This window comes from Gobio gobio, assembly GCF_949357685.1.
Source record: "Gobio gobio genome assembly, chromosome: 8".
NCBI lineage: Eukaryota > Metazoa > Chordata > Actinopteri > Cypriniformes > Gobionidae > Gobio > Gobio gobio.
Genome location: NC_137114.1, coordinates 41,749,087 through 41,761,089, shown reverse-complemented (window position 1 = coordinate 41,761,089; position 12,003 = coordinate 41,749,087). Strand labels below are relative to the sequence as shown.

The 12,003-nt window shown below is 38.9% G+C and overlaps 1 protein-coding gene across 2 annotated transcripts in view; it reads right to left on the bottom strand.

Annotated features, from left to right (window-relative positions):
• The window catches only part of cadm1b (cell adhesion molecule 1b), a 295,177-nt gene that overhangs the window by 88,095 nt on the left and 195,079 nt on the right, over window positions 1-12,003 (bottom strand). For both annotated transcript variants that reach the window (XM_079822635.1, XM_079822636.1), the window contains exon 4: window positions 4,262-4,399. In XM_079822635.1, the coding sequence (XP_079678761.1) occupies window positions 4,262-4,399 (138 nt within the window). The remainder of the gene's footprint in view (window positions 1-4,261; window positions 4,400-12,003) is intronic.

Sequence of the window (12,003 nt, the reverse complement as noted above, 5' to 3'; positions counted from 1 at the left end):
AATCTATATATGGTCTATGAATGTTCACAATTATTAATTAGGATTATACTAAATCTAAAAATATTAAAAGGACAATTTACCCAAAAATGAAAATTCAAGTCATCATTTATTCACCCTCAAATTGTTCCAAACCTGTATGAATGAATCATAATATGGAAGTCAATGGGGCCAATCAGCTGTTTGGTTACCTATATTCTTCAAAATATCTTCTTTTGTGTTTAGCAGAAGAAAGAAATTCATACAGGTTTGGAACAATTTGAGGGTGAATAAATGATGACAGAATTTTTGGGTGAATTGTCCCTTTAATTTTTTTGGTAATTGAAATATAGCATATATATCTATATATATATATATATTAGGGGTGTAAAGGTACAGGTAAAGGTAATATATACAGTGAGGAAAATAAGTATTTGAACACCCTGCTATTTTGCAAGTTCTCCCACTTAGAAATCATGGAGGGGTCTGAAATTGTCATCGTAGGTGCATGTCCACTGTGAGAGACATAATCTAAAAAAAAAAAAATCCAGAAATCACAATGTATGATTTTTTAACTATTTGTATGATACAGCTGCAAATAAGTATTTGAACACATGAGAAAATCAATGTTAATATTTGGTACAGTAGCCTTTGTTTGCAATTACAGAGGTCAAACGTTTCCTGTAGTTTTTCACCAGGTTTGCACACACTGCAGGAGGGATTTTGGCCCACTCCTCCACACAGATCTTCTCTAGATCAGTCAGGTTTCTGGCCTGTCGCTGAGAAACACGGAGTTTGAGCTCCCTCCAAATATTCTCTATTGGGTTTAGGTCTGGAGACTGGCTAGGCCACGCCAAAACCTTGATATGCTTCTTACAGAGCCACTCCTTGGTTATCCTGGCTGTGTGCTTCGGGTCATTGTCATGTTGGAAGACCCAGCTTCGACCCATCTTCAATGCTCTAACTGAGGGAAGGAGGTTGTTCCCCAAAATCTCGCAATACATGGCCCCGGTCATCCTCTCCTTAATACAGTGCAGTCGCCCTGTCCCATGTGCAGAAAAACACCCCCAAAGCATGATGCTACCACCCCCATGCTTCACAGTAGGGATGGTGTTCTTGGGATGGTACTCATCATTCTTCTTCCTCCAAACACGTTTAGTTGGAATTATGACCAAAAAGTTCTATTTTGGTCTCATCTGACCACATGACTTTCTCCCATGACTCCTCTGGATCATCCAAATGGTCATTGGCAAACTTAAGACGGGCCTGGACATGTGCTGGTTTAAGCAGGGGAACCTTCCGTGCCATGCATGATTTCAAACCATGACGTCTTAGTGTATTACCAACAGTAACCTTGGAAACGGTGGTCCCAGCTCTTTTCAGGTCATTGACCAGCTCCTCCCGTGTAGTTCTGGGCTGATTTCTCACCTTTCTTAGGATCATTGAGACCCCACGAGGTGAGATCTTGCATGGAGCCCCAGTCCGAGGGAGATTGACAGTCATGTTTAGCTTTTTCCATTTTCTAATGATTGCTCCAACAGTGGACCTTATTTCACCAAGCTGCTTGGCAATTTCCCCGTAGCCCTTTCCAGCCTTGTGGAGGTGTACAATTTTGTCTCTAGTGTCTTTGAACAGCTCTTTGGTTTTGGCCATGTTAGTAGTTGGGTTCTTACTGATTGTATGGGGTGGACAGGTGTCTTATGCAGCTAACGACCTCAAACAGTTGCATCTAATTTAGGATAAGTAGGAGAGGAGGTGGACATTTTAAAGGCAGACTAACAGGTCTTTGAGGGTCAGAATTCTAGCTGATAGACAGATGTTGAAATACTTATTTGCAGCTGTATCATACAAATAAATAGTTAAAAAAATCATACATTGTGATTTCTGGATTTTGTTTTTTAGATTATGTCTCTCACAGTGGACATGCACCTACGATGACAATTTCAGACCCTTCCATGATTTCTAAGTGGGAGAACTTGCAAAATAGCAGGGTGTTCAAATACTTATTTTCCTCACTGTATCGGTACAGGGCTTTCGGTTTGGTGCACGCGTGTACCGAACGGTTTCCGAATGCAATCTTTAACATTATTCGGGTCGGCTTGTTTTAAGCACGGAACACACTTCAATCTGAGTTCCCACACGAATATATTGAGTATTCAGTCCATTTTATCACGAAATTCAAACGATAAATGCCGTTTTGACGCTCTATGTGGCGTGACTGATCAGTTCAAGTGTGAACGTGATCATCTGTGAATGCGATAGATCATCTCTTCCTAAAGAATAAACATCTGAAGGTATGTTGAGGATACATTACAACTTACTGTCACGTATCATATGTGGTGTAATCGCTAAATCAGTGTTTCAACGGCGGAAAGACCTCAATATAACTGCTTGTAAACTAAACAATGTCATGTATATAACATTTACATTACCAATAACATTTACCTCAGGCAGTCATTCAGTGTCCACAGAATTTTGTTCACTAGAAAAATTAACTCTTTCACTAAACATATGCATTATATTAGCCTATATATTCATTATATTCTACTTAGCCTGTTAGTGATGTCTTGATTATATCATGTATGTTTAAATAAATCTGTCACGAAAATGACAGTCACTGTGTAAATGATTAACGATGCACATGTATTTAACCATGTTTTATTCCGCATCATTAATAGTTCTAGAGTGAATATTTCAACAACGAATTGGAGAAAAAGCTATTTTATAATTAGATTTAGAAGTTATTGCAAAAACTGCCTTATGTGAAGTTTACATGTTTGCATACTGTTATTTGATTGTTGATTATTATACCTAAAAATAAATATCAACTGAATTTAGGATTATTGTTTGGGCTCTGTTGTTAACCTTTAATATTATAATGTGTAAGTAAAGGCTCCCTATATAGTTTACAGCAATATATTCAATAAACTTTTAGTTATAATTTAATTCATTTAAGGACAGACACATTTTTTCCCAGTAAACCACTGTTTAATAATAATAAATAAAAAGCAATTTTGTAAAACTGCTGTACCGAACCATGACTTCAAAACCAAGGTACGGATCGAACCGTCAGTTTTGTTTACCGTTACACCCCTCATATATTCATATATATATATATATATATATATATATATATATATATATACATATACATATATACACATATATACACACACACACACACACACACACACACACACACACACACACACACACACACACACACACACACACACACACACACACACACACACACACACACACACACACACACACACACACACACACACACACACACACACACACACACACACACACACACACACACACACACACTATTATAACACTATAATAACTATAACTATATAACTATAACTATAAATAATAATACAATTACACTGATTCATATTGCTGCTACTGCATAAAAATAGAAAGCGTACCATAGTGAATGTCATTTAAATATTAAATATAATATTTATGGCAAAACATCAGAATACAGTTTATGATAATTGATAAATAAATAAAATAATTTTTGTCTTAGATGGGTCATAAATCTGCTTTATACTTAATAATAATGTCCTCCAAAGTGTTGTAATCAATGGTGTTTAGAGCAATATGTAATTACACCAGAGTTTGTGTGGTTCATATTAAGACTTTTTAATTAGAAACCAGTCATTATTACCTTAATGTGCGTTTTCTGCAATCCTTAATGTGTACTAGCTAGTATTTGACTCATTTAGCACGTGAAATCTTTCGCCTTAGGCCACTGTCTGACTGCTTTCACTGCAGTTAATGAAGCTGTGATGTTTGTAATCCATAAACAGTTGACACATTAAACTTAGATTCTTTTTAAATGCTCCATATCATCTGCCATGTTTGCCTCTGTTTCCCCAGGTAGTCTATCTGAATGTTATTCAACAGTCCCACCCTGCTGTCTAATGGGGAAAAGCTGTTTATAAGCACATTAACCAGCCTGCACATTCACTCCTTTATGTCAGCCCGCTCTGCCTTAACCAGTGAGAACTAATATGTGGGCAGCATTTGCTGAGTGGGAGGTAAACAGTTGGAGTTCATTCAAAGCTACTTATTTAAGCTCAACTGAAAAGCACCAAAAATCCCGCGTGTTGAGCTCTTCTTGTCAATACACTGGATACACCTTCCGAAGGCTTAATTGAAAGTCATTATGAAGTCAGAATCCTAAACCGTGGTGTGTTGTGTGCAGATCAGAGACATCAGTAATCACAGCAAACTTATCAGCACAATCTTCCTTGGATCTGAGTCAGACCTTGCAGCGGTTGGTCCCCTTTCATCCATTTGATGGTGGAAGCAGGTCTGCTGCCCATGGCGGTGCAGGTTATCTCGGTCTCATTCCCCTCACTCACGATTTCCTCGCGGGACTCTAAGATTGGGTTGCCTGGTGGAACTGGCAGAAGATCAACAGCAAGATTAGAGATGGTGCGACAGCTCTTCGGCGTTAGATCAATGTTTTTTTATCTGTGTGCTCGCTAAAGGACAAACTGTTATTTTCCTAAGATCTGCTGATGACTATCGAGAACTTAAATTGGTAATAAAGTACAAACAGTGCAAATGTGGTGGAAAAGGTGTTGTTTTTGAGCCAATCTGAAACACCCTATAGTTTATGTATATGTTTTGGTTTGGATACTGGTCTCCAGCATGGAATGCTGGTGTGCTGGTGTCCCCACCAGGCTTTTTAACAAGCTCTATCAGCAAGACTTCCTTGGTTTCTCGCAAGGTTTCTACCTCATCCCGATTCCCACCTAACCATGTTTGGGGGCTGACACTGTCGCCTGTGGCTTCCTCAATGGGGTTTTGTAAGGCACTATTCTTAGCAGAGCTTTTTAGAAACAATGTGTTGTAAAAAGTGCTACGCAAATATATAAAAAGTATACATATATCATTACATATATAAATGTATGTACAATATACATTATCTGTTTGGAATAAGTAAGATTATTTTGATCACATGCATTGGTGTACATCTGATTTAACAGTGGGGGGGAGGGGACAAACAATACAGCCAAAATTGTACATTTGTGCAATTTTTGTGCACTGAAAAATGATCCCATGTCCGTTTTCCTTTTCTGTGTCATTTTATCAGGTTCACCACGCGGTAATATAATTATTAAATTATCTCGTTTCTTCCACATAGCATTGAGCAAAACCCAACACAGCGGTAGATTTGCAATATTAACCTAATATCAGTTCACACATAGGCTTATGGCCGTGTTAGTTGTAGTGGGTGATTTACAACAAGCTACCAAAACAACAATCGCTAAAATATCGGACTTATAGAAAAATACATCGGTTATCATAATTTTTTGTCATTGCTAATTTATTATTAACTCAGCATCGTCTGTTTTAAAGAGAAAAGAATCACTTAATCCGATGTTTAAAGTGAATAAAATAGGCTTTAAAAGGCCCACTGAAGCGCCTTGAAACGCGCAGCATTATTCAATGTGTTGACGTAATTTACCCTGAAACAGCTCCAGCTGTAAGCAGCTCCTCCCCTTTTTTGAAATGGCCAATAGCGTTTCGCCAATACCACAGTTTGACCAGAGCCTTTTCTGTTTGGTAAAGCCAGTTTCCTCCTAATCTCTAACCGTTTATCATCATAATTTCCTCCATATCACCTTGAAATACAGCAGTCTGTGCAGAATTTAAATGGGTCCGATATGTTTTGTTGTCTGTGCCGACTAGGGATGAAACGGTATGGAAATTTCACATCACGATTATAGTGACCCAAATTATCACGGTTATCAATATTATCACGGTTTTGTTCAAATGAGATGACAGTGTTCAAAAAGAACAGATGCACACACTTAAAACATTTAAACAAGTTTTATATTTGAAAATCAACAAACAACAAATAAATCAAGCAGCTCTATGCACTTTTTTAAGGTAGATTCTGTGGGATTTCCTTCATTATAATGTCCGTCGTCAATAGCAACGCATAAATAATAATAATTTGGTGTAAATATAATCTCTAATATTATCTCTAAATATATTCTCAAGCAATATTCTCATCAGTGTTCAGCAATGATGCATTTAAATCTAGCATATTTTGTGTAACAGTATCCTAGTGAAATAATGCATATCCATATTTTCATATGATTTGACAGTTTATTTTATTAAATATCAAAATGTGTGCATCATACCTGACACCTAAATGATCACTTTACAGTCATTTTTATGACTGTCATTCTCTTCAAATGCGTTTGAAGTTTGAAACGTGTATAACGTTACCAATGTTGTGTGTAACTTTAGAGACGGTCCCTAAATTCGCCAGCGTTATGCCAGTCACATCAGATGCGCTGTGGTTCTGCTGTGTTTTTTTTTTAAACAATTTTCGCTGCTGAAATAGAACAAAAACAGTCAATCACTGTACGCAGGAGATTCTTTCATCATACATCGCACGTATATCTCTGATTTGAGTGTAGATTTCGGCGAGTGGGAGCAGCGCGCGCTCTGAACATAACTCTGGCTAATCTGAACGCCTCTGATTTTGAGACATTGCATTCATAAACTCAATAGAAACACGTGTGATTGGTTATAACAATGCGCAACGCGATTATAACAGATGGCTTTTGAGAAGACTATAATAAGTTCAACCGCCAAAGTGGCTAGTGTGCAGCCGAAATAACGTTACACCCCAAATGGCGGTTGTTAATGTCAAGCCCTGATTATTAACCCTTAAATGTCACCCTGGTCTTGGCTGAATTTGTTTGTTCGCTTCACGTTATTTCCCAGACGTAGTTTTGGTATTGAGGTCAAAGTTCACTTGCCTTGCGTTCGTAGTTTTGAAGTGTTCCCCCTATTACAGCGACTTTCTTCTGGCATGTTCTGCAGACAGGGTGACCATCTTCGATTAAGTTTCCCTCAGGACTTTTGTAAAAGCCAAAATATGACCACGCCTCAGATTTGGTCCTTTTAGAAATCTGAACAATCTCCCGGCGCTGTCACTGCCTTCTGCCATTTCTTCTCGTTCAAAAACAGCGCTGCGCTGCGCTGCACCAGACTGACGCTGACTGAACAAGATTTACCGCAAGTTTTCAAAATCGTGATAATCACACGCGGTTTTAATGATAATTAAATTTTAAACGGTATTACTAACCGTCACAAAATTTTATTGTGGTTTATCGTGAAACCGGTTATCATTTCATCCCTAGCGCCGACTCGCGCAAATGATCCGCTCTCGTGTCTCTAGTCTAACTTTAGACCAGAGCCGTTTAGTGTGTATATTTGTGTGTGCTGCCGTGGTGCGCGTGAAACTAACGTGAAACCAGACTTCATTCGCCTCAACTGAAAGCATTACATGTCTGAATCGTTTCCTATCGCATGTATAGTGCGCTATGTGCCTTTCACCAAAGAAATGAGTAAATGTGTGAACAACTGACCGATTTCAGATGCAGCTTCAGCATCTATTTATAATATAGGGGGCGGGCGCTTCAGATTCTAGAGAGCATTTGATTGGACAGAAGATATGATGAGAAGATGAAGTCTGCGATGATGTCATCAAAATCTGTGATTCATTTGAACAGAAGTGAGAGACTGTACGTTTCGAATGCTTATATCTCCTAAATGCGAATTTTGTCATTGTTTTGGAACACACCAGCTTATTCCTAACCTTAAGGCTGACATAGTTATACTAAAAGCTAAAAAGGTTTAATTTTTTTAACTTTAACACTAACTGGAGTTCAACAACTACTGAAGAACTGTGTTCTCTCCCATCGGACTTGTCGTGTGTGTAGGTGAGGTGCGCGCCGTTGTGGACCAAACCCCTGTGGGGCAAGAGAGGGAGGACTATCTCATTTACAATACACAATGTTGTTTTTAATTATATTTTTAGGGGTTGGGACAACCCTCAGATGGTTTACGCCAATGGTCACATGACCATTCAAAAATTTGAAATTAATCAGAAATTATTTAATACATAATTGATAAAAAGTGACAGTAAAGACATGCTGTTCTTTTGAACTTTCTATTAATCAAAGAAATCACACTTTCTACAAAAATATAAAGCAGACAATCTGTTTATAACTGATAATCAGTGCTGGGTAGATTACTACCAAATTGTAGTCAATTACTGATTACAAATTACATGGCAATAACGTAATGTAATCTAGATTACTCATTTTAGGTAATGCATTCCGATTACTTTTTGATTACTTTTGACCTAACTCGTTTATCACATTGATTTGAATAGGATAATCTTGTACCTTATTGATATAAAATACAAAGAGAAAGAAAATATCTCAAAATGAAGTGAATATTACATTACATCAGGGTATCCCAGACTGGGGTTCGTGAAGGAGTTTAATGGAAAATAGTAAATCATAAAAATAATTTTAAAATAAAAACATTCACTAAAACTAAAATTGTTAACCTGCATGTCATGTGACCATCAACCGACATCAGAGAACCATAAACTTAATTTTATGTTTATTTATTTTATTATTGACTTACATAGTAGGGAAAAAAATACTATGGTAGTCAATGGTTGCTCTATCTGCTTGGTTCCCAACATTCTTCAAAATATCTTCTTTTGTGTTCAGCAGAACAAAGAAACTCATACAGGTTTGGAACAACTTGAAGGTGAGTAAATGACAGAATTTTCATTTTTGGGTGAACCATCCCTTTAAGCGGGCATCTAAGGCCATATGGAGGGCGGCTAAAGTAGCCACAAACCAGATTGTTTAAGCCAGGGGTTTTCAAACTGTGGGTTTCTAATTAAAAAGTGGGAAGAGGTGGGTCACGCAGTCACTTGGCTGCAGTTAAATTTACGTTTCAGTGAATGACACACACACACACACACACACAACAAACAAAGTTTAGTCTGAGATTGCACAATATACCAACGTTAAATATAAATCGCTACATTACTTAGTGTGCTTTTCAAATTGCAAAGGCTGCAATTTAATTTATAAATATATCAGCATTGTGTTTCATGAAGCGCACGTGCGTGACTTGTTGTGATAACAGTTTTCAGCGTCTCAGAGCAGCTTCATTATTAACAGGGTTTGAAATTAACACCCGCCAAATGGTACAAATCAATTGTGGAGGGTAAGTTAACTCTGTCAAATCACTAGCCAATTTGGCGGGTCACTTACTTTACTCACTTTTTATGTATGAGCACGCTATAGTCTGTGAATGTGGCACTCCTGTCTGTGAGACAAACACAGCGCACCAGAATCAAGTTCTCTTTCGCTTTCGGACAAACAATAACACAGAATTATGCCAAAGTGTCCGTTTTGTCTAGTATCCTCATAAGAGCAGTCTTAAATTAACTTAAAGAGTTGAGGGAAAATTAGATGCGCGTGACAGCGTGTCAGATCCGCGTTCGATCTTAAAGGAACAGCAACCACTAATGCTGTCTGTCATTAATGTTAATCACAGAACAAAGAGAACAGAGAAAACGGTAGCTTTAATGAGAATCAATCTATATTTAATTTATTATTTATGCAGTGCAGACTGTTTGATAACTTTATTCAATTTCTGTAAATTTCCTTCCTGTTAACAGGCCACAGGTAAATATGACATTTATTATAATGGGTTTATGTGAGGATTGTTTTAAGTTATTTTTTAAAAGCCTAATAAATGTTGAAACTGATATAGCTTTCAGTTATACTGTAAAGTTGAATGTCTCTCATTAATGTTTAAATAAAATCACGTTTATAGAGACATTAGTAAATGAAGAAATGAAACCATATTAGTATTGCATTTTTTTATATTCTTTTTTGTCATATAAAAATTTTGGTAAAGATTAAGCTGCTTTTTCATTTGTTTTAAATTTGTCCTTCCATGTCTGTGTAAATCATTTGAGGCAGCAGAAACTACTCGGTTACTCTTCACATTATTTCAGCATAGCCATTAGGCGGCTATTTTAATTGTTATCAAAATTTTTATAAAAACTGCTCTAAAGAGAATTAACGCCTCCCACCCCCACCCTGCATTCATGCTTTAAAGGGGTCATAAACTGGCTTTTAAAATATTTTATACTGTTGTCTGAGGTTTACTTGTGATGTTCGCGTGGTTTTTACATTCAAAAACATCATAATGAATAATTAATAGGCTATTTTCTGCCCTGGTTTTGAGGCTCTCTCATGGAACGCTCTGTTTTTATGGGCGTGCGCACTGAAGACTTGGAAGTAAACGCCCACTGTTATGATTGGATATGCTTTGCATATTTAATGAGCTTCGGCTCCCCCATAGAGACAGAGCGTATTTAGGCCACGCCCACACCGGGGGGGAAAACAATCCAACGCTCTCCATTGACTTTGCATTGCGGGAGGCTGCCTCATTGTCATTTCGGACTTATAACAAAAAACAGAACAATGTATAAAAGCTGATATGTGACAAGGTGTACAGCAAACAAGCTAAAAAACACAGAAATACGTTTTTATAAGCTGTCGACCCAAAAAAACGAGCATTTAAGAAGATAAAAGTGGATACAGGCAATACGAAGTGACGCTTCAGCAGGAAGAATGGGTAAATTTTGGGATCCTGACACTCAGTATGTCTCAGTATGTCTATGTGTGCAGTAAACATTTTGTCACTGTTAAGTCAAATATCCAAATGTCCGTTTTATATATGATATTTCCTGTCGTTGATTACATTCCCCTCTAGTCGCCGTAGTTATCAGTGTAATATGACCTGTAGCGCTCTGTCTCAATGGCCTGAATCCACTTTTTTGTCCTTAAACGCTCGTTTTTTGGGTCAACAGCTTATAAAAATGTCTGGGTTTTTGCCTCTGGGTTTTGTTTAGTTTGTTTGCAGTTCACTTTGTTCATATCAGCTTTTATACATTGTTCAGTTTTTTTAATAAGTCCGAAATGACAAGGAGGCAGCCTCCCGCAATGCAAAGTCAATGGAGACAGTTTGATTGTTTTCCCCCCGGTGGGCGAGGTCTTCAGATTATGACGCGTGTCGCTCTGTCTCTATGAGAACGTGTGAGCCATTGTTTTGAAAGCGTGTGGGGAAAAACGGCAACCTTAATGATTCACCGCAAGGCTCGCAAAAGGTCTTTATAAAACAAACACAATTATTTATCTCTAGGGTTGGGAACCGAGAACCGGTTCTTATGCAGAACCGAAACTGATTTTTGAAAAATACCAGAACCGCGCGAAATTCCTAAGTTTCGTTTCCGAAAACGGTTCTGGTGCAATGTGTGTGCGAAGCGCTGGAAGCGTATCCTTTCATAGCGAGTGTGGTGAGGTGGGCGTGGTTTTCGCGAGGTCTGCGGGCGGAGAGAAGGAAAGGATCCGAGCGGTGAGTAAGCGGCTTGAGCGCTGATTAAAAACACCTGTCTTTGATTACAGTAATTGGCGTGGAGAGAGCTATAAAGCCACTGCGAGAGAGAGATGGAGAGAGAGAGGGACTGGGACACCACTGCTGCTATCTGCCTGACCTGTGCCAAGAAATATTGAATGCTGGAGAAAGTGGTTAAAAGCTGCTATAGTTTGAGAGCTGTTTGCGCCCGTGAGCGCTGTTATTCTGAGTTATATTATAAATAAAGAGCACGTGTCCCAGTCACGCCGACCCCTGTCTTCTTCCTTCCTTACCCTACATCGAACCTTCATCACACTGGTGCCGAAACCCGGGAGGGAAGAACAACGCCGCCGCCATGCAGTCTCCGTCAGGTACGCCGTTTGCGGACATCATCCACTCGCTGGCAGGTCTTCATCAAGAGCAACATGAACAAATGCTGGCCATGAGGGAGGAGCAGGGCAAGAAGTTCGAGCTGCTCCTCCAGGCTCAGCAGGAAGACCGCCAGCTGTTCCGGAGCTGGATAGACCGGGAGGATAAGGCCACTCCCCACTCATCATCTGACCCGGCGGCTTCCGTCCCCCTCTTGAAGATGGGTCCCCAGGACGACCCTGAGGCGTTCCTGGACCTCTTTGAGAAGTCCGCCGAGCTCCGGGGGTGGCCCACCGTGGACTGGCCAATGCGGCTACTTCCGTTGCTGTCCGGAGACGCACAAGTAGCCGCCCACCAACTGCCAGTCCAGAA